General features: G+C 36.4%; 2 protein-coding genes across 2 annotated transcripts; one reads left to right on the top strand and one right to left on the bottom strand.

The window, feature by feature from the left end:
* Positions 1–3461: 3461 nt before the first annotated feature.
* Positions 3462–6391, top strand: LOC145562242 (protein SPIRAL1-like 2). The gene is made up of 3 exons (XM_081622451.1): positions 3462–3603; positions 5173–5443; positions 6059–6391. Exons 2-3 carry the CDS (start codon positions 5186–5188, stop codon positions 6146–6148), a joined length of 348 nt encoding a protein of 115 aa, XP_081478577.1. The 5' UTR covers positions 3462–3603; positions 5173–5185; the 3' UTR covers positions 6149–6391.
* Positions 6392–7075: 684 nt separating this feature from the next.
* Positions 7076–10524, bottom strand: LOC145563552 (ubiquinone biosynthesis protein COQ4 homolog, mitochondrial-like). Its single transcript, XM_081623999.1, has 3 exons — positions 10370–10524; positions 9628–9849; positions 7076–8632 (listed from the first exon to the last, which is right to left on the bottom strand). Exons 2-3 carry the CDS (start codon positions 9808–9810, stop codon positions 8132–8134), a joined length of 684 nt encoding a protein of 227 aa, XP_081480125.1. The 5' UTR covers positions 9811–9849; positions 10370–10524; the 3' UTR covers positions 7076–8131.
* Between the last annotated feature and the right edge of the window lie 13790 nt (positions 10525–24314).

A 24314-nucleotide genomic window follows, 5' to 3' on the forward strand; every position in this document is an offset into this window, starting at 1 on the left:
GTTACTTGAGGGGTTTGGTCAGGGGTTAGTTAAATACTCGATCATGGGTTAATTAAGAGGTTACTCGAGGGGTTATTTGGTCATGAGTTATTCGAGTTACTTGGTCAGGGTTTACTTGAGGGGTTCGGTCAGGGGTTACTAGAGGGGTATGGTCAGGGGTTAGTTACTCGGTCATGGGTTACTTAACGGGTTACTCAATCAGGTTTTACTCGAGGGGTTACTCGGTCATGGACTCATGGGTTACTCTAGTTACTCTGTCAGGATTTAATTTAGGGTTACTTGAGGGGTTCGGTTAGGGTTACTCGGTCATGGGTTACTTGAGGTGTTCGGTTAGGGGTTACTCAAAGATAAGGGTGGCAATTCGGGACAGCGGGTCGGGTTTGGGTCGATTTCGGGTTGTGTTTATAAACTATAAAAAATAGTTTAAAACTTAATATTGTTACGATATATGAAATTTTGGTCAAATCGGGTCGAATTCGGGTTGTTCGGGTTCGGATTTCTCTCATTAACTTCGGGTCGGGTTATCGGGTCAGGTCAGTGATTGCCAGCCCAACTCGTAGATGGGTTACTCAGGGGTTACTCGATCAGGGATTACTCGATCAGGGATTACTCGTCAAGGGTTTACACGAGGGGTTTGGTCTGGGGTTACGAGTTACTCGGTCATGGGTTACTTGGTCAGAAGTAAATCAAGTAACCCCTGACCGAGTAACTCGAGTAACCCGACCATACGATGTGACCAGTCACGACTGCCCTCATTATAAAATGAGGTGGCCAGTGGCGCAAGTAGAAATGAGGGAAAAAATATGACTTAATGTGGGTATTGGTTGTTAGTTCATTAAGTTGAATTATTTTTCAAATCTTTCCATACAATTTAAGAATTAAAAAAAAAAAAAAAGGTTGTTTTCAAGTTGTACTTTATATATCATTATTTTGAGGGTTAAAAATATATGATTAAGACATATTTATAAGTAAATTCATTATTACTCATTAAATCATTTTATTTTTAAATTTTGTGAAATGAATACGAGCATCAAGATTTGTAAGCCGTACATCGCACGGGTGCTATACTAGTATTGTTACTAAATTTGCACTCATAAATCATAATAGCATAGTACTCTGTACCTAATTACAAAGTATAAAAGAGTAATGAATGCATTCAAATAGTGCAAAAACCAAAACCCAGACATTGATCTTGAAAAAAAAAAATGTATATGGACATATTAGTGTTGTAATTACTCCCTCTGTTTTTAAATACTTGCTCCACTATTTTTTTCAGACCATTTTAAAATACTTGTTCCATTTTCTTATTTGGGAATTTATACAATTTTTAATTCATTTCTCTCACCTAGTGGACCAAACATAAATCATATTTTATTAATTATAAATTTTTTTTTCAATTCTCTCAATTACTATTGCTTTTTACGGAGTACAATTTTTTATTCTTCCCCTTACCCCGCTACTATTATATTTTATTATTTTCTCCAATTTTTTCTAAAACTCTGCGCATGGAGAAATAGATTAAAATATTTAAAAACAAAGGGAGTATTTTGAAACAGACGAATATTTTAAAATGTCTATCTTTAATTTATAGAAATTGTTTTATACACTCGGGTGCACAGTGCACCCAAGAGTACTTTTTACTCATTTCGATAATCATTACTCATTTTATATATTCAAATGAACAAACAAATAAGGGGTGTTCATAAATCGGTCCGGACCGAAAAAATGGACCGGACCACCCACTACAAAAATTTGGCCTTTTAGTGACAGGTGAAATCCGTTGCTAATTTCTAAAAATCCGTCACTGGACATGCTACGGATATATTGACAAAATCACTCCGTTGGTAAAAACCTTGTCGCTAAATGGATTTAGAGAAGGAAAAAAAAAATCTGTCGCTGGATTTAGCAACTGAAAAAAAAAATCCGTCACTAGATTTAGCAACGGGAAAAATAAATCCGTCGCAGGATTTAGCAACGGAAAAAATAAATCTGTCGCTAGCTTTAGCAACAGATAAAAAAATCCGTTGCTAGATTCAGCAACGGAAAATAAAATCCGTCGCTCATATCAGCAACGGAAAAAATATTTTGACTTTAGAAGGAGAGTCAATTTAGTTCGACCTCACTCGGGTCAACCCGACTCGGCTTTGCATGTAAGGCTCCTTGAATCCCCAATCGCAAGAATTGCAATTGGTAGGAGTCGAACCCGTGACCTCAAAGTCACATAGTGAAACTCTTACCAACTATACCAAATATTATTTGTTTACTTTTATGCACATAATTGATAATAAGTGAAAGAAATATTAGAGACGGATTTTGTCTCTAACTTAGAAACGGAATTTAAAATCCGTCTCTAACTTAGAAACGGATTTTCAAATCCGTCTCTGGTTTAGCGATGGATTTAAAATTCCGTTTCTAGTTTAGAGATGGATTTGTAAATCCGTTTCTAGTTTAGAGACGAATTTAACTTACATAATTTGTCTCTAATGTAATATTTTACATGATTTGTTTCAAAAATTATTTAGAGACGGAATTAAAAATATGTCGCTCATATTAGCTACAGAAAAAAAAAAATCCGTCTCTAATTCAGCAACGGAAAAAAAAAATCCGTCTCTAACTTAGCAACGGAAAAAAAATCCGTCTCTAAAGTCAGCAACGGAAAATAAATTCATTGCTAGACTCAGCAATGGAAAAAAATCCGTTTCTAATTTAGCAACGGAAAAAAAAAAATCCGTTTCTAATTTAGAGATGGATTTTCAATTCCATTGCTAATTTAGAGACAGATTTTTTTAATTAAGTCTCTAATTTAGAGACGGATTTTTTAATTCCGTCACTAAATTAATTTAGAGACGAATTTTTAAATTCCGTCTCTAATTTAGAAACGGATTGAATTCCGTCGCTAGAATTACGTTTCTATATGGACATTTTTTTGTAGTGACCCCGGACCGAACCGAATTAATCGGTCCGGTCTATGGGTCTTGAAATTCATTTTTCCGGTCTTCGGTCCGGTCCGGTCCAAAATCCTATAAAAATCGGTCTTGGACCGGACCAATTTTTTAATTAAAAATATGCGTGAAACCTTAAATAATGTTTCCTTAATAAGCTTAGAAAATTTTAACTTTATAAGTTTTTTTGTACTAAACATACAAAAAAAGGCGTAAAAATGACATTAAAATATAGTTTTTCCTTTACTTTTTTCGTATTTTTCATAACTTTATTAAAAATATAGTATTCTTTTTAAATCTTAAATCGGTCTAAAGTAGTCCGGTCCGGGTTTTGGACCGATTCTTTCAGTCCTAAATTAATCGGTCCGGTTTTCGGTTCTTAAAATTCTAAGTTTCGATTTTCGGTCCAGTTCGAGTCAATGCGGTCCGGTCTGATCTTGGACCAATGACAACCCTTCCCTTAGGTGTACCGTACACGCGGATATATATAATAATCTCTCATTAATTTATTCCTTAAATCTTTAATAAAGACAAATTAGGTTCGGTGAGTTACAAAAGTTATATAAAACCCCAATTGAATATCTTTGGTCTCAGGTAACCTTCTCTTTTATTCAAAGTGCTCTCTTTTCTCTTACCTCCTTCCATTTCAGATCTGCCTCAGGTATTCCATTCCTAACCCTAATTCTTCTATTAATTCCCCTTTTTTCCTCAGATTTGTAATACCCATTGTTGAATTTTGTTTGAAATGTTGTTATTGTTCTTCATTTTGTATTTCCCGAGGTTTTTTTATTTTTATTTTTATTTTTATTTTTTTTTTATTCTTTCATTTTAATTGGTCATCAGTTTGTATAATTGAATTTGTATGATTTTTCTTTTTTTCTTTTCTTTTCTTTTTTTTGTTGATTTTAACCTACAAAATTTACCCGATTGATCTCATATGTTGAAGTGAATTTCATGTATAATGGAATTAAAATGACTTGAAATTCCCATTGTTCTGTAGAATTTTAAAGAAAATGGGCAGATCTCGAATTTCATTTTAATATTTTTTACTGATTGTTGGAGAGAATTGAGTTGGTGTTAAGAAAATCAATTTGCAGTTTTAACTTGTTGGTATAATTTGATTGTAATCAAGTATGAAACTGCTGGTCGATGCACAGTTGATTTGATTTTTGAAATATTAATTATAGCCATTGTTTGGTTATTTTGGTATACATTTGTGGTTTTGTGTGATCTAGAATGTAGATCCGTCATGGATGTTTGGTACGGCATACTTTACTGTGTGCTCGAGTGCGATAGCCTTAGCTAGCTAAGTGAACTAGTGATTAGTGATTACTATAGAGTTACCGGAGAAGGTGGGTGGTGCGTGCAGTGAGGTATTCGGATTGGATGAAATATTTGATATTGAGGGTGTTATTCGACGCGATTTGGGTGTTCATGGGGAGCTCTGAAGAGAAATAATGTGAACTGGATTTGCTTTGCTTAGTCTCTTGGTGTCATCCCAAAGACTTCTATTTCAAACTATTAGTGTTAATTTGTTACCTATGCCTCTCTTTTTAATCAAATAGAGCCTCACTCTTGGACAAGGGGTGATATCTACTATTGATTTATTTTCCCAAATACAAGGAGCGAGTCGTTTACAGATACGATGGAATGATTTTGAACACGTGTTACTTTGTGCTGGTTTCAGACTTGGACTAAATCGCTGGCCACCCATTATCACACACCAATTTGTTCTCATAGATTGCTTATTTGAGTTAATGTGCGATAGAATTGATTGAGGTGGAAATTTTTACTGTCTTATAGATTGGCAGTAATATTGATAATTTGATAGTCTTCTACTCATATGTGTTCAAGTGTTCTATAGTATTTTAGTATCCTGTCTACTGACACCCTTTTCACTCTTTGGAGGATTTGAGCATACTTGACGATCATTCAGTGCAGAATTTTGATATAACAAGCTTTGGCACAATAAGTTGAGTCAACTTATTTATCAACTTTCAAGCACAATGTTAAAGGCTGATGCGTAGGGTTAAAACAAAGAATACATAGGTCTTTTGTTGTTTATGACTTTGGACTATTTCAGCCACTTTTTTTTAATTTTTTTATTGCTGCATTTATGCTTGTTTAGTTGTTTTCTTCTCCTATTTGTTCACGTATCATCTTGTGATATCACGTTGCAGCAGTTTTATTCCACTCTGATTCTTAACTCGTTAACAATTGGTCACTGTAGGAGTTCATTTCTAATGGGACGTGGTGTCAGCAGTGGAGGCGGACAGAGTTCGTTGGGTTATCTGTTTGGAAATGGAGAGGCTCCTAAGGCTGCTGCTGCTAAAGCTCCAGCCAATGTTAGCGCAGAACCGGTTGTGAAAGAAGCACCAAAGCCTGTTGCTGCTGCTTCTAACTCCCAGCCTACCAATGTCAAGAAGGTTCCTGCTGGAGTTAATAGTAACATAAATAACTACCACCGTGCTGATGGACAGAATACGGGCAATTTCATCACGGTATGACTGTTACAATAGATAGCTTTTTTCTTTTTCCCTTCCAAAATTCTATGCAAATATAATAACCACTTGCCTTGGGAATTTACTTGTTTAACTCTTTGAATGTGATTGGTGATCCGAAAAGTTAAGGAATACCTTGTTTGTTCATTATTGTTGAATTGTGCACATTCTGCAGAAAGTTGATGATAAGCATATATACTAGGGATATAAACAGGGATTATGTATAAAAAAAAACAATTTAGAAGTGTCGGTTGTAAAAGCAATGAATGTTAAAGAAATAATATACTGGAGAGCTTCTCTATTGTTAAAAACTAATCTCTTAAGACTTTGAATAGTTCGAAGATTAGCTGGAAAAGACTGGAAGATACTTGTTTGTCACTAGCATTGGCCGCCTTGTGTTTTTGGGACATTTTAAAATATAATTAGCCTGAATTCTCGCTAACTTGGAAATGAACTTGTTTGGTTGTATAAATTAAGATTGATGAATGCCAAGTACCTTTGCATTGAGTAAAACAATCAGATTGGAATTCGCCTATCTTGCGATGTGTATCTTGTTAATTTACCATAACTCTTTGCATTAGCTGTGATTAAGAAATCTTGGTTTATTGGATGCAGGACCGACCTTCAACCAAGGTTCATAACGCCCCAGGTGGTGGATCTTCTTTAGGTTATCTATTTGGTGGACCTGGTGATAGTAAACAGTAACTAAAATGACCGCCAATTCAAATATAGATATCCAAGTGTTGAGTTCGTTCCTTAAAGGATGTTGCTATTCTCTTCTGCTGTGTTGATGCTAAAATTAAATGTGGATTATATGTAATGTAAGCTGGAGATTGCTGGTTTTCTGAGAATTTCAATTGAAAACTAAATCTGTTAATGCTTTAAAAGAAGGAATTACTGTTCCTACTCTTCATTGTAGCCAAGAATCAAAGGTTTTTACATTGCTAACCCTTGCGACTGTTGTGACTTTTGTGAGCCTATCAATTGTAGATCTTCCAAAAGTTCGCACCTTATACTTTAACTGTCAAAATGAACAATTAAAAGCCTGCTTTTAAAATTCAAGATTATTAACCAAAAATTCGAACAAATTCTAACATATCTAAATTTGAAGTTACTAAAATTCTCCAAAATGATATCTAGGTTGGAGTGAGTTGATTCAAAAGGCAGAGTGCCTAAATTCTTGTAATTCTACAGGGTTTCTTCTGTAAAAAGAAAATTTACAATAATTTAAAAAATTACTTCTCATACATTGTACTTTGTATTACTTTATACTTGTGTGTACTACAAAGAAAAACACTTTTGACCCTGACCGAATCTCAACAAAAAAAAACAAATTAACTACTTATTTTCTATTAAACTACTACGTACTCCGTATTTTATTGTTCCAAAGCCCTTTTTTTTAAGAATATGAAGAAAAAAAAAATGCAAGGGAAAAAATCAAGAAATAGCGTCAAAAATTTCTTAAATTGATTTGGGCAATTTCATTGGAACAACCCCAAAAAAAAAAAAACAAAAAAAAGGGACGAAGGAAGTATTAATTCAAAATGGAAAACTTGTTTTCACTTTTATTTGCTCCAATAACTTGATGACTAGCACCAGGAAAGTGGTAAGTATTTTTCTAAAGATATAAAATAAAAACAAAAAAACACTTCGTATATATATTGTTGCAACCAACACGGGTGCCTAAGAATTACCCGTGCAACAAAAGATATAGCAATACGTAGTTCCTATACTTTAATTTAGGGAGTGTTGGAGTACATAACAAGTAAACTTCCCTTGGTAAGTTCCACCCTTATTATGGCAGTTGGTACTTACCATCCTTCTAAGAAAAGTGGTAGTAAACCATTTGATCTAAATTGATCCCGAAGATCTTAATTCCTCATACTAAAGAAAGTACACATGATGTTGGCCCTCCTACAAACTACAAAGGATAACCAACAAACAAAGAAACAGATATTGGGCAAAATCTACCAGATAGGCTACTACCGTAGTACCGTTAAACCTTTTTTCCTGGCATATCTTGCATAGTTGCATCATACCGATCCTTCTTGACCAGATGACCACATGTTGGAGAATGAATAACAAATATCATGGGCATGTCTTGCCGCTAATCATTTAGATCAACGGAGCAGAACGTTTTACCTGGTGAAGTAACAGTTATATCACTCTGAATTTAGTAGAGAACAATTGGACAAACACAACACTCAAAAATTCAATTTACTGTTTATAGCAGCACTTGTTGAAAGCTTAAGGTCCTAAAGCGGCTGCTAATCATATGGCTACTGCATGTCTCTGGACTTGTAACCAAGGGCAGTAGCTAATAATACCCTGCAAAGTGGGAGAAAAAGGCCACTCCTGGACTCTCAGGTTGCTGTCTGCAGTATACTAAAATAAAGATTTCTAGTTGTCTTACTGTAACTACAAATCCAAAGATGAACCTTTGAGCTTCAGATTCATACTCCAGGTAACACTACACTACACCTGCTTTCCGTTTCTATGTTTGCCCGGACACATTCATTCAAACATGGGTATTGAACTATTGGGTACACATTACAAGTTTATTCCATGATTTGGTCCTAAATTAATAGTCAACTGTCAAGTGCCCATGTTAGCGCGATGGATTTAACATAGGTATATGAGGGGAAATCAAGTGTCTTAAACAAAAGTTACTCTTGGCCATATATTATTTCAAACCTTAGCAACAAGGGGAGGAGCAGGAATGATCCCCCATTTTTTCCGAACAACATCCAGATCCTCGTCGAAGTGGCGCTCATAATATATACACATCAAATCATTGCAGTTCATTCCAGCACGCAAGGCCCAGGGTAAGTAATGCTCAAAGAAAAGTGATCTCTGTTTAGACTTGAATCTTGCTGTACCTCCTATGACTGACATGAAGCACATTGGAAGATGCATTTGTTGGAACTCTATTACCTTCAGAGCTGACTCACCCAATAAGTTTGTGGGAAGATCGAAGAGAGTGTGCCAGAAGTCATGCACCTCTCGAGCCCGCATAGCCACATATGCTAACTCTTCAGTGTCCAAAAATCGTACAGGTGGTCTATCATCTGGTAAAAAATTCCTTGATCCCATGAACTTGGCATATGCAGCCCCAAATGTGTTTTCAGGGAGGTCCCATGCATGCCCAACATTTGCAGATATAACTCGCGGCCTTTCCAAGAGAACTGCCTGTAAATAAAATCATATTAACAAAATTAAGTTCAAGTCATATACATTGCCAATAGTAATAAATAGAAACTTTCTTATTAAGCCTCCAATGAAACCCAAGGCATCGAAGTTGGGGAGATGAGGGATTAATTACTACAGTATTGATTTTATCATGAGCTGAAGCCTGAACGGCCAGATATATACTGAGTGCCAGAGCCTATTTGATGGTCTGTGATATAATAAATTGTCAGGTTTAATGTTCTAACACCGCAAATACTTCAATTGCATAGTATGCACCGAACTTCAGCACACAGGAAAACAGAAACCTCCCGACAGCTCAAGTAGGTTAGACACTCACAAAACAACAAAGTTAGGGACTCGCCAAGTCGTCCAATATGTGTGATTACTAAATTAATACCTTCTACAATCATATTACACAGACGTTGATAAATATATGAGAAAAAGTATATAACATTCAGCAAATTGTTAGTAAATTATCGCTATAGTGGTAATTTGTCAAATTCAAACATGGGTGCTACACAGTAGTTCAAAGTAGCAATAAGATAAATGCTCAAACCATGGAAAAACATTTTGCTGTATGTTTCACGCAGAAAATTCAGTATATTCTTAGCACGATAAAACTTGGTAATTTGTCAATTTCAAAGGAGGGTGCTATTACTTGCCAATACTGTTCTAAAATAAAACCTAGTAAATATGATGCAAACCAATATACGTGAGGAGTTGTCCAAGATGAAACTGCAATAGATCCTTATTATACACTTCAAAAAAGAAGAGCACATGTTTGTAATGTCTACACAAAGGCATACATGATACAGCTATAATGCAAAAACTATGATCATAAAATCAAGTAATAATATTACTACTAAGGCACATGCATAAATAAAATTCAACAATATTTGATGAACACAACTAATGATTTCGCCCATAAGATTGAAAAAAAGAGGTACTTATTTGATAGAAATATAGAAGTTAAAAAAAAAAAGCAAAAGATTTACTTTGCCCTCTTGACTTGTTTTCATTCTTTCAAGAACTCTTTCGAAAGCAGGCTTTCCAGTAGTCTCTCCCAAGGCTGCTATGAGATCAGCTCTTCGTGGATCAACTAGTGCACCAACAGCTGAACCAAGAGCAACTGCAGCCTGCTGCCAACCACTAAGCCGAACACGGGCACTTCCTATCATGGCAGCAACTCACTTTAAGCAAAGTCCAAAATAGTGATCCTAGCATACAAAATAATCTACTATTAGGCGACGAAAGAGGAGCTGAAACACCAAAATTCATTGCTTGTTCAGATTCACAAGGGGCAAAATAATTACATGAATAAACATAAGTTCCTTCTACAGTCCATGATCATAAGTTCTCATTGACTACATGCCATTCAGTCATTCACGGTAATATAGTTCCACCCCAGTGGCGGATCCATAAAAAAAGGTCCCCGTACGTTTGTAACTTCTAATAATTTCATAGTTGAATCCTAACATTAAAGGGTCGTGCAATACATTAGCAACCAAATTTGATTCAATTATCTCAAAAAAAAATCACATAATTTTAGGCATATTTGATTCAATGATCAAATTAGGCTCATAGTTTTGTTTTCTGGTAAAATGATCGCTGGTTATCTTAAAATTTGGAATCAATAGTTGAGATTTTCGAACCCTACACTTAATGCATTGAAAATTAAATTAGATTAAACCCTAGATTGTGAAATTGATATGATGATAACAAAAACAAACAACTTACCTCAGAAGCTGCTCCAATGGGAGGGAAACAAGTATTAGATTCAACGGAGAACGTCAACTGCGCTTCAATGGAGAACGTTGAGTGTGCTTCAATGGAGAGCGTTGAGAGAGGTAGGGCCGTAGGTGCATATGACCCGCCACAATTATAAATGGGTTAGACCCGTCTAATAAATAAATGGGGCGGATAAAATCGTCCAATTATGGGCAGAGCAGTACTTATTAGTTTTCTTTACGGATTTTTCACCAAATGTTCTTGAGTTATTTTTTTTATATTTATTATGTATCCATAAAAATTTTCAAATTCACCGTATATCCCTGAATTTACAAAAAATATTACAAAATGCCCGTTAGTCATTTAGGCTTAATTTGTCACGTGGCACCTTATGATTGACTGTCATTTATATTATTTAAATTTTAAAATAAATAATTAATTAATTTATCAAAAAAATAAAAATAAAATAAAATAAAAAAACCCACCTACCCAGCCCAGCCCCAGCCGCCACCCTGCCCTTGCCGAAGCGGAATTCGCCTGAACCCCTGCACCGACGTTGATGCCATCGCAAACTCGACACACCACCAGTCGACTTCCCCTGAACCACCCATTCCCCAATCCTAAAATCCCCTCCTCTCTCCCTCAAAAACTCCTCCCCTCCCCACCGTCGGCGTCCAAACTCACATCCCCACACTGGCAAACTCAAACCGCCCCTTCCCCAGCCATCTCCATCCCGTGAACCACCTCGCAGAAACCCCAAAATAAAAAACCCCAAAATCAAAACCCTTGATTTTGATTTTTAGGGTTTCGATCTGGGATTTTTAGGGTTTGGGGGTGGTTGTTTGTGGCTAAGATGGACGACGCGGTGTGGGGAAGGGGGCCTGGGCTTCTGGAGAATGACAAACGTGGGGAGGGGGGGACTAGCTGGCAGCCGACGACGGTGTTTTCAGGGTGGTTTCTTGATGTTTGGCTAAGGTGGGAAATTAAGGAGGGGTTTTTACGGTTGAAGAGGAGGGGGGTATGGTTGAGGGGATTGTCGATGCCAGCGCGGTGAAGAGGCTATGTAGGCGGCGGCGGTGAGGAAGCTGGGCTGGGTGGCAGCTATGGGGAGGTGGCTTGGCTAAGGTGGTTCGCTAGTGGGGGGTTAGAGGTGGTTTTTGTTTTTTCTTTTTTTAAAAAAAAACCTTAAGTCTTTTTAAAATAATTAATTAATTAATTTAAAAAATAACCAATAACATGCTGCCACATGGAATTATTAACCTTAATGATTAACGGAATTAATTATCGTTAGTCATTATGGGCATTCGGTGCCTTTTTTGTGAAACTCAAATGTATATGGTGAATTTGAAAATTTTCATGGGTTTATGGTGAATAAAAAAATAACTCAAGGGCATTTGGTGAAAAATCCGTTTTCTTTATCATTCTATTTCTCAAATATCAAAGCGTTTATAAATTGTTGGAAAAATTAGAGATAATAAACCCAACTTTCATTGTAGACACCCAAATATGTCTCCCCAAAACCAAACCCAATGATGAATACCTTTCGCGTCATTTGATTATCGAACGAAGTGAAAATGTGGAAAGTCTAATGATGAGGATGTTTTATTAAAATATTTCTCTTTCTGTTTTCAAAAAAATATTTCTTCTCTTACTCTTATTTATGAAAAGTAGCCAGTCCAATTTGGTTTGGTCCATAATAAGAGTCCAATGATAGTGTAGTTGGATTAGGCTTGAGAAGAGATTTCCAACGATATATTATAAGCCCAATTCCGATGAATAATGAGGAGGTTATGGATTAAATTAAATTGGGTTCGAAATGATTTTTACATGCCCAATGATCTAGAGGAGGGCCTATTAATTATTATTCCTAAAGTTGTTAGGATTGATTTTGATGTTCTAGAAGATTCTCTTTAATTCTAATGGAATTAGGACTATTAATTAAAGATGTTTTATTTAGAATAAATATGTTAAATATGATTTCGAAAACTACTCGGACGCATAATTACTTGTAACCGGTTTTAAAGGTAATTACGCGTGTAAAAGCGCGTTGACTTTTAAACCAGCGCGGGATGACAGCGTCGTCGCCAGGCGCTGACCTTCGTCGCCTGGCGCTGGCCTTCGTCGCCTGGCGACGAGCCCGTCGTCTGGCGCTGACTTCTGTCGCAAGCGACATGAGGTATTTTATTCCGAATATGATTTTCTTTGATCCCATGCTATTTTTTCTATAAATAGGGGTTGTATCTCTCTGTTTTCAAATCACCAACAATCATCTAATTCTATTCTTTCTCTCTCTAAAAGCTAGAAGCTTTCCCTCTCTCTCTATTCTTTTTCTAAACCTTCCCTTTTACAAAATTCCACATACATTAGCTCTAGACACACCTAGCCAAGTTCGAAGCTGCCTTCGCCCTAGACGTGAAAGGTTTACAATTTCTGAGAGTTTGGTCCCAAATTTTTATTTCAATTATTTAATTTAATTGTTTGTTTTTCCTTAAAGTTACTAACGTGTGTATTTTGTTATTGGAAAGAGATACGAGGCATCGAAGTAAGTACTGTAATTGTTTTATTGATCTTTTGATATAGAAATCATGCTTAAATTATTTTGTTGATTCCTATTATCATGTTAGGATGTTATATTGCTTCCTAGTATCATGTTTAGGGTAATAACTAAAGTTTCTAATATCATGTATATATTATTATGATGCTTCCTATTTCTTTCCTAATATCATATTAGGGTTAAAGCTTTTATCTTTAATGTTTAGTGACATGCTAGGATTTGTTATTAATCTTGTTAATTAGTATCATGCCTAGGATCGATCTTGCTAATATTATTATGCTTTGAGATTGAGAACATTATTATGATGATTGTTATTATGTTGCTTGATATTATATTTATATTATTGTTGTTATTGCTTGATCACACCTTTTATGCATGTTTAAAGGGAATTTGTACTTGTAATCACGCTTAATAAGATAATTAATAATCTTGTTTAGGCTAATATGATTATAATTCAAGTGATCGCCAATAATAGGTTTGTTTGTGCATTAATATTCAACCAACATAGATTAAACAGGTTTAGGGTTAATCTATTGATTGCATGTAAGTCAGAAAACGCACATAAATACGAGAAGAATAAAGTAGAGGCCTTTTTAGGGCAAGTTCAATCTCTTTTAGGTTGGATTTGTACCTTCATCCCCGAACTTCCAGTGATGGTTCCAGACCTATTGGAGTTAACGATCTCCTGGATCGTTAAGGGGTGTAACCTTTACCCTGTGAACGGTTTACAAGTTCTTAAAACTTGTTGGCGACTCTTTTACTCTACCTTCTTCCCTTGGACGCCACCATGCTTAAGTGTATGATCACAGTGGGGCTCAAGTGTAGGATTGCTTGAAATATTCCCTACATTCATCAATTTTGGTAGAATAATTCCAACTTTGGATTATATTAGAATAATACGAACTTTGAGGGGTCTTCTTTTTCTTCAATCCCAAATACCGGTTACCGATTGAATGGGTTAATTTTTTTAAAAAAGTGACACGTGTGACGAGTTAATTGGTTAAAAGCAATATAAAAACAACAAAAAACCCTACTTAACTCAGAATTCGGCCACCCAAACCTAGCCGTCAGCAGCTGCTACTACTCCCCCTCCTCTTGTGCCGGTTTCTCCCCTCCCCCAACAACAGTGATGTGACCCACCTTCCTCCCCTCCTTTTCCGATCCACCGGCAACCACCACTCGAAAATCCTTTTCCAGCGACCACCACCACTTGAAACTCCCTTTAAAACTCTCCCTAACTCCCGAAACCCCCAAACACCCTTCCCCCGCCATTGAAAATCCTAGCCGCTAGGGTTTCGAGTGGAGGAGGAGTATTTGGGGTTTTTCGGGAGTGGGAAAGGGGTTTTTTGTGCTGGTTGCACGAGGGGTTTGGAGGGGATTTCGGGGAAAGGGGAAAACGATGAGGGAAAGCGGCGATCAGCGTGGGAAGAGCGGCGTTCTAGCGTGGGATTACTCGCGGTCAGCGAGGTAGTGTTGACGAACTGGGCAGTGGTGGTGGGTGGGACGGTGGGGGAGGGGAGGTTGGTTGGTTTTTTTGATTTTTTTTTAAAATTTGGGCCAATCAGGGCTTGCCACGTGTCAAGTGACTTGATATAGTAGTTCATTGACTTCTGTTGACCGGTTAGAGATTGAAGAAAAAGAAGACCCCCCAACGTTCGGATTATTACAGTTTAATCCAAAGTTGGGATTATTCTACCAAAAATTGATGAAAGTTGGGATTATTGTTTCTAATTTTTCCTAAATTGTTTTTTTTTTTTTTTTTTTTTTTTTTTTTTTTTTTTTTTTGTTGGGAGTAAGGTGGGGAGATTTCATTAAATAATAATAATAGTCATTCGGTGCACTTATAATCATCCCTTAAGAGATATAAATTCTCAATACAAGTAGTATTAAACACCCCTAAACTAATGGCTTTGCTTCTGGACAATTTTTTGTAAGGTTTTTTTTTTATTTTTTTGGCTTTTTTATTATTTTGAAAATGGTTGAAATTAAATTAAGGTTTCAAATAAAAAAAATTAAGTTTTCAACAAACGAAAGGAAAGTGAAATAACATAAGTTACTATAGGCATAAGAAGCCCTTACACAACACCAAAATTCATTGTTTGTTTATAGGGATGACAATGGATCGGATTTGGATCGGGTGGAGCTTCACCCGCATCCATCCATTACTCTAATCGCTCCATCCACATCCATCCGTCATCCGCTTCACCCATCATCCATATCCGTCCGTCCATCATCCGCGGATGAAACGGGTGGAGCGGATGACTAATGGATGAGTATTAAAGTGGAAAAAACTCACATAAACTCTAATTTTCGGTTATTTGTACAAGAATGTTTTTATTTTATTAATACAAAATGAAACAATAACAATATATTGTTTGAAAAATTAATTTGCAACAAAAAAATAAGTAATTTTCTTGCACATTTCATATTTTATTATTAAAATTCTTAAATTAAAAAATATAATATATGTTAAACGGGTGGGTGGATGGTTAGCGGGTGAAAAAAGTATCATCCACATCCGATCCGATCCATCACCCACTTCATCCGTCACCCGCTTCTCATCCATTTAATTCGGGTTTTCGTCCATTTATTTGTAGCGGGTGGAGCGGGTTCGTAGATATCCACTTAATATTGCCATCCCTATTTGTTTAGATTACAACGGACAAAAAAATTAAATGAATAAACATAATGCTATGTGCGACAAGGAAATATAAAGGCTTAAAATGACAATACATTGATGCTCATTCCCTATATGCACTTTATTTGATTTCTTAAAAACTTGTTTCCGAACCTACATTTATAAAATGCAGTAATAAATAAAAAAATAAATAAATAAATTAAATTGAATACAGCTATTACCTTCTATGCTAGCTACAATCAATGAACTCACAAACACCCTTGTATCCGCCCCTTTCCACAAATAAGTATAATTGGCACTCCATAGCTGGTATTTCGTAATAAAGTAAATACATGATCAAAGTGCACATTTCAAAATACATCATTCATAACTAAAAATTGGTCTTAATTAAAAAGTCTCCTAGTTTCCACCACCTTCATCTAATGAACATAAAAGTTCAATGAGCATTATACGTCTAATAAGAAATGGTGTTCACTTGGTCCTAACTCATAAATTCATCATTTTCCTTATGATTAAGAGCCAAAAATTCAGTAGATGAATTACAAATATCTGCAAGCAAGTAAACTGAAATCTCAATGTTCAAATTAATGACTCTACAGCTTTTAGGTAAAAGAGACTTTGTTTTAATGACATGTAAAAAAATTACTACAACATGACAATGTTCTGAATGATACCAAGTTGATTGCAAGCATGCATGTTCAATCCTTTTCTCTTATTAATCCAAGTCTTTGAGCCATTATTTGAGCTGGAGCAAAGCCATACAAGATACAAGCATACAACCCAATTTACACAATCATCAAAATTAATAATAACACGTCAGAATTTATATATAGACACGAGAAATGAGTAGTTGATAACTTGAAAATATGCATGATATCAATCTTATTACGGAGTACTTAACTAGATTAGCCCCGTGCGATGCACGGTTTTAACAAATAAAATTGTAGCATAAATTTCACATAGACAAAGAATTTTCTCGAGGCGTTAGATAACTAATTAATATATTGAGTAGAACAAGAAAAAATGATCGTAAGTTATAAAAAAAAAAAAAAAATTCTTCATCAATGGAATTGGAGAAAATTTTAAGAGCTTTGGATTCAAGTTAATGACTTCAAACAAACGAACAATCAAATTGAATTGAAAATGTGTTTAGAAATTTCAGGAGATTTCTAGGTTTGAACATCTAGTTAAGGAATTGAGGATAGGAAATGATAAATCTTCTATTCTTTTAAATCAAAAGAAAGTATAAGTCGAAAAACAACTATATCCATTAATATCCTATTTTTTAGGAAAAATAGAAATCTGTAGTTTACTTTTGTTAATTTAAATTATTGATTTATATAAAATGTATGGTATGAGATATATACAAAAACAACTACTATTATAGGAAATAGTAGTTTACTGTTGTAAATTTAAATTATTTATTTATGTACAATGTATTTAAACTATGAAGTGATAATTTTTTCTATAACATGCAATACACTTTTGAGCGGAATGTTTTTTTTTTTTTTTTTTATAATAAGCTGACACGTGTATAGGTTTAAAGGAAAGATGATGTCAGCGGTTGCTACTTTAGTATTATTTATAGATGTCACAAATCCCTACCTTATAAAAAGTAGAAAATTACTCTTATGAATAGTGTAATGCCAATTATACCCTTTAAAATGTGTATTTACATATATACCCTCATTAATATGTACAAGTTTTTTTAATGAATAATGTTTGGACAATTATACCCTCTAAAATATTTAATTATGTACTTATTTGCTATCATGCTTTAATGTTAGTTGTCTAGGACATTTATACTCATAAACATAGTTGTTTACATATTTTTTTGTCATTAATTCTGTCAACAACTAAATTTGTGATTTTAAGACCAAGCCGAAAGAGCTTCTAGATATGACTAGCTATGCGCGCGCATTTAAACTCATAAACATAGTTGTTTACATATTTTTTTGTCATTAATTCTGTCAACAACTAAATTTGTGATTTTAAGACCAAGCCGAAAGAGCTTCTAGATATGACTAGCTATGCGCGTGCATCGCGCGCGTTAGCTGCCCTAGTTACAAGAAATGAGCAAAGCCATACAAGTTAGAAAGGCTAGTTATTTAGTTTTAAGAACCTTCTTCTAACCTACCCCAATTAATCTATGTCATTCCTCCTCCAATGAATTTGTTGTTAATCTTATTTTTCTTCCATCTTTTCATTAAAATTTTCAACACAAATTAATCTAGACCTATTCCCATTCAATTCATTTAATTACTTTAAATTCTATCTTATTTTCTACTAATTCTAGCCCACCTTAAATTTATCTTTTTACTCTTTAACCACTATAAATAACCCTCCCCTCTTCACAAATCAATTGCACCAAAATTTTCTCTTTCCTCTCCTCTTAAAGCCACCTGAATTCTTTATTCTCTCTCGCGTCTGTCACCACTATCATCACCTCATTCCACAGTCTACCACTAGCCAAGGTGCCATGTACCACTTCTCTTTCCTCCTCTTTCCTACCGCAAGCTTGTGTATAGATATATAAAAATTAAAAAAAAAAAAAATCTTATTTGCTTCTTTTAAATTTGTTGTTACTGCTACTATTATTCTCAATATTATTCTTATGAAACTAACATTGTTATGATGAAATAAAATTATCATTTTTGAAAAATAAAATTTTGATTTTTAAGGAAACTAATATATTTATAAATAATGCACATGTAGATTAGGGTTTATAGCTTTGTATTTTATTTGGTAACTTTAAATAAATTGAGGTTATTATATTTCTATATTTTTCTCAAGATCATGATCAAAGATTGGTTGTATTTTGATTAATTTGATCAAGGTATTTATAGGTGCACCTAAGAGTAGGTTTTTACTCATTTAAAAAAATTTAAAATGAGCAAAAAAAAAAAATGAATAGATTATACCCTTGAACGACAACCGAGTATATATATTTTTTAATAAGTGCCTTGTTCAAGGAAATCAGAGCACCACCAATTCTTGATCACGATCTTGAATGAAAAGCTCACAGATAAAATAAATAAACCACAAAGCTATAAACTCTGATCAACACGTGTGCAATTTACAAAATATTAGACTCCTTAAAAATCAAAACTTTATTTCTTTAAAAACAATATTTTTATTTAATCATTATAATGTTAGTAAAATTTAAGATATTTATTTATTAGTACCGAGTAATTCTGATCTAATTTGAAATAAGTATCGTATAAAAAAAATAAGGTGAACCAAACATAGTCTTAGGCTCTTAGCCCAATTATCTTTATTTTATTGTTAGTTAACTGAAATTATTATTTTTACTAAATTGAAATTAATTTTACATTGTAAATAGTTTTATTTGCTAGATTTTTTTTAGTAAAGTGCACTTAGATTAGAGATTTTATCGAATTCCACATCCTTTTAAGTTTCACTCCACGAGAAAATAGTAAATAAGCATTGAAATGAACAATACTTTTGTAAAGCGCCGACTTATTTTTACTAGTTGGATTTCTTGATGAGTTGCTCTAGATGCCCTACTTATCTTTATTAGCACTCCTACATGAAATACGAACTAGAATGGATGAATGAGGTTATTGTACAAATCATTACAATTATTAGATTTTGGTCAAATCATCTCACACTAAATATTACGAGTATTTTAATTATTCGGTTTTTTTTTTTTTTGAAAGAACTTTTGGAGATTATATTAGATCAAGGTCCACCAAACTATGTAGGCTTTGGGGAAAAGAATTCATACAAATACGCTCTAACTCCAAACTCGTATCCCACCTAGCAACATAACGGGCAACAATATTCCCATTGCGTTTAATTATTCGAACTAATGAAGTCTAAAAATATTTTTCTAATCATTAATTATGACTAATTAATATTAACTCACAATTATTATCTCAAAATTATTAGGGCTAGTAGGTATTAAGAAATAATTTATTACAAATAATACTATCCACAAATCACCTCCCTCGAAAGAAAGGGCGTGACCTACCTCGAGAGAAAGGCGAGCGCTACCTCGAAAGACAGGTGTTTCTCCGGCCAATCATGGTCGATGAATTAGCTAATCATTGCGCAAATTTGCGAATTAACGATCTTGAGAACGAGATTATGGATGTGGGTGATGTTATTGACAATGAATCTGACGAAGTGTTTCCCTTATGCTGGTGGGAAAGTTGATGTCCGATCGAACAATTAACCTAGCGGCTTTCAAAAGGACCATGATTCAAGCGTGGGCGGTCTTGAAAAGACTGGTAATTAGGGTGATTGGAGGAAATTTGTTTGCTTTTCAGTTTTTCCATTGGAAAGACAAAGAAAAGGTTCTTGAAGGGCGCCCATGGTGTTTTGAAAATAATCTGCTACTGCTGAAGGAAGTTGCAGGGGATGAGTAACCAACAGAGGTTGTGCTGACCCATTCCCCGTTCTGGGTTCGGTTGGAGAACCTTCCATTCAACCGACGGTCTAATGCTACGGTATCCGCCCTGACTGCTTCTATGGGTGATCTGTTAGAGGTAGAAGATGATGATCTTGGACTTGATAAATATAGGAGAGTTAAGTTGAATTTGGATGTCACAAAACCTTTGCGCCGTTTCCTTAACATGAGAGGGAGAGATGGAAAGGTGATCCGAATTGGACTGAAGTATGAGCGTCTACCGTTCTTTTGCCTTATGTGTGGGATGATGGGACATAGTGAAAAAGACCGTCTCAATTTCCCGGAAGAGGAGCAGAATCAGGGACTGAGATGGAGTCTAAATTTAAGGGCGACACCTCGTAAGGGTAGACAGAAGTTGATTGATGAAATAGAAGAGGTTAAAGCTTGTAGGAAGGTGTTGTTTGTGAATAAAAAAATCTGTGAGTAGTGAGGTGGATATGGAAGGGAATGCTAAGGAGGTGGCGTTGGTGAGTAGTGAGAAGACAGGGGGTGTGACTCTTGGGGAGCAGGGAGAGATGGTGTTGAGCATTGAGGGAGGGAGTGATGGGAAAGCTAATTTATTAGAGGGTGGGGAGCATTTGTCTTCACCTGCTAATAATAATGGGGAAGATATGGAGGTGGGGTATGGGGAGGATAGTATGGAGGGGGTTCAATGTACTGATGGGGCTGCGACTCTATCCTTTTTGTTTAAGGCAGGGGAGAGAGGGAGACATAAGCTGGCAAAAAAAGGGGTGAAGCTTAAAAGAGGTGAGGGGGGGTGTGATTTGTCAGGGAGCATGGAGGGGGTAGGCGAAAGAGGAAGGACAGCTTGGGGGATGATTTGGTGAGTCGTGAGGACACTAACAAAAGGGCTAGGGTGCAAAACACGATGATCAACAATGAAGTAGCGGGTGTTGGAGACAACCAACCCCGCGAACAGCAATGAAAACTTTGAGTTGGAACTTCCGGGGATTGGGCAATCCTCGGAAAGTTCAAAAGCTCCAATCATGGTGTTGGAGAGAGCGCCCGACTTTTGTTTTTGTTATGGAGTCCATGATAGATGGTAGTAGATTAGAAAATATTCGTAATAGATGTGGTTTCGATAGGGGGTTGTGTGTGAGTAGTATAGGGAACTCTGGAGGGATCTGGTTGTGGTGGAGGGATGTTAATGCTCATACGATCTCTTACCCCATTCATCATATTGCGGTGGAAGTAAGAAACTCTGATAATATTCCTATTTATGCAGTGGTGGGAATGTATGGTTGGCCCGAAAGGGAGAATAAGTATCGCACCTTTGATCTTATGAAATCGTTGAAGGAGTCAATACATGTGCCTATGGTTTTCTTTGGAGATTTTAATGAAATCCTTAGTGAGGAAGAGAAGTATGGTGGAGCTAGGAGGAGTGATAGGGAGATCGATTTGTTTAGGGATGCGGTTGAGGTTTGTGCGTTGAATGATTTGGGATACAGGGGTAATTCATATACCTGGCAGAGGGGTAATGACCCACAAAATGTGGTGAGGGAGAGGCTCGATAGATTCCTTGCCTATGATGATTGGTGCAACATGTTCCCGCAATACTCTGTTAGACATTTTCCTCTATATATGTCTGATCATGCGCCTATTTTGCTCCAAACTGAAGGCATGTCTAGGCGTCGAAGAGGGGGCAAAAAGTTTCATTTTGAAGCAATGTGGCTTGCAAAAGCCGAATGTCAGAATGTGGTTAAAGCTGCGTGGGAGGGGAGTTCGGGGCTTGCTGTGAGTGCAAGAATTGCAAAATGTGGTACTTCTTTGTCAACTTGGGCAGCATCTTCTTTTGGGAACACCAAGCAAAAAATCAAAGAAAAAGAAGAAGAATTGGGGGAGTGGCAGAGAAGGGTGGCTGACGCCACTATGTTGGCAAAATGCAAGGAAATTGTGGGTGAATTGGATGAATTGCATAGGTTTGAGGAGTCGTATTGGCATGCGAGAGCCCGTGCAAACGAGTTGAAAGATGGAGATAAAAACACCTCGTATTTCCACCACAAAGCAAGTCATCGACATCGTCGAAATTTTATTAGGGAGCTTGAGGATGAGAACGGCACGGTGCGTGATGATGAGGTTGAAATTAAAAGAATTATATCCGATTATTTTTCGAATATTTTTTCTTCTTCCCTTCCGGCAGATTTTAATGATGCTCTTGCTGGTGTTGAGCAAATTGTTACTGATGAGATGAACCAGTGTCTTCTAGGAGAGCCTTCGGCGGAGGAGATTTTTGATGCTCTGTCTCATATGCACCCGAACAAAGCGCCTGGAGTTGACGATATGCATGCATTATTTTATCAAAAATTTTGGCATATTGTTGGCCCTGACATTGTCAATTTATCGAAGACTGGTGGAATAATGATCGAAATCTCTCTGATATTAATAAAACTTGTATTGTCCTTATCCCAAAATGCAATGAGCCCCGGAAGATGAGTGAATTTCGGCCGATTAGCTTATGTAATGTGGTGTATAAGTTGATCTCTAAAATGCTTGCAAATAGGCTAAAAATAATTATGCCAAAAATTATTTCACATCATCAAAGTGCTTTTGTCCCGGGGAGGTTGATTACGGATAATGCTATAGTTGCCTTTGAGATATTTCATGCAATGAAGAGGAAAGGTGAGGGTAGGACTGGTACGATGGCCCTCAAGCTTGATATGAGTAAGGCGTACGATCGGGTTGAGTGGTGTTTTTTGGAGGCTGTTATGTATAAGATTGGTATGTCTGCAGAGTGGATAAAAAAAGTGATGCATTGCTTATCGAGTGTGAAGTATTCTTTTAAGTGGAATGGGGTGACTGATGGGTGCGTTGTTCCGGAACGTGGCTTGAGACAGGGAGATCCAATCTCCCCGTATTTATTTTTGTTGGTCTCTGAGGCTTTTTCAGGGCTACTTTGTAAGGCTGCGAGGGAAAAACGTGTTCATGGAGCTTTAATTTGCAGGGGTGGCCCGAGAATTTCACACTTGTTTTTTGCGGATGACAATATTTTATTTGCTCGAGCTACGCTTCAGGAATGCTCTACAATTGCTAACATTATTAGCACTTATGAGAGAGCTTCTGGGCAAAAAATTAATTTTGAGAAATTTGAAGCGAGCTTTAGTAAGAATGTGGATGCATCAAGAAGACAAGATATCCTCAATGTGTTAGGAGTTAAAGGGGTTGCTCGCCATGAGAAGTATTTAGGGCTGCCAACAATCATCGGAAGGTAAAAAAAAGTGGTGTTTTCATGCTTGAAGGATAGAATATGGAAGAAAATGCAAGGGTGGAAGGAGAAATTACTTTCGCAAGCCGGCAAGGAAATTCTAATCAAATCCGTAGCTCAGGCTATCCCGACATATATGATGAGTTTATTTAAAATTCCTGATGGAATTTTGGATGAGATCCATGCTTTGCTAGCTCGATTTTGGTGGGGTGCTAATGGCACTTCTCGGAAGTTACATTGGATTAGTTGGGAAAAATTGTGCCTTCCTAAAGCCCTTGGTGGCATGGGTTTCCGGGACTTGAAAATTTTTAATCAAGCTTTGCTTTCTAAGCAAGGATGGATATTAATCACTAATACTGACTCCCTTGTGCACCAGGTATTAAAAGCTAAATATTTCAAGCATGGAGACTTTGTTTCGGCTCGACGTGGTCATGACCCGAGTTTTGTTTGGCGAAGCATATGGGGTGCAAAATCCTTATTGCTAGATGGGCTAAAGTGGAGAGTGGGTGATGGTGAGAGTGTTAATGTATGGGATGAAGCATGGTTGCCGGGGAACAGTGTGAATGTTGTGCCAACGCCAAATATCACAAGCCCTGCTGACCTTAAAGTTGCCGATCTGATTGATAAGAATAGAGGAGACTGGAATTGGGAAGTGATTAACACTCACCTTACCCATGATGATGCTAACCTCATTCGTGGCATTCCATTGAGTAAGAGATTACCTGTAGATATCAGATTCTGGTGGCTTACAAATGATGGTATTTATACCACGAAGTCGGGGTATTGGTTGGGTCGCTTGGGGCATGTTAGGGGCTGGGAGCTGCACTTTGGGGCTGACAGTGATGCTTTATGGAAGCTGGTTTGGAGCATGAAAGGGCCACCTAAGTTATGCCACTTTCTGTGGCGTGCTTGCTCAGGGTCTTTAGCAATGTTGGGAAAGCTTAATGACAGGCATATTCGGGATAATGGAGTGTGTGAACTCTGCCATGGTGCTCAAGAGACTATCTGTCATGCTATTTTTGAGTGCCCAAATGTTAGTCAGCTGTGGAACCCCTTACCCTTTCATACTCTCTTGGGGGATGCTCCAATGACAAGTTTTGGGGAGGTGTTGCTTTGGATTAGTACCAG

The sequence above is a fragment of the Chenopodium album genome, chromosome 10 (genome assembly GCF_948465745.1).
Source record: "Chenopodium album chromosome 10, dcCheAlbu1.1, whole genome shotgun sequence".
NCBI lineage: Eukaryota > Viridiplantae > Streptophyta > Magnoliopsida > Caryophyllales > Amaranthaceae > Chenopodium > Chenopodium album.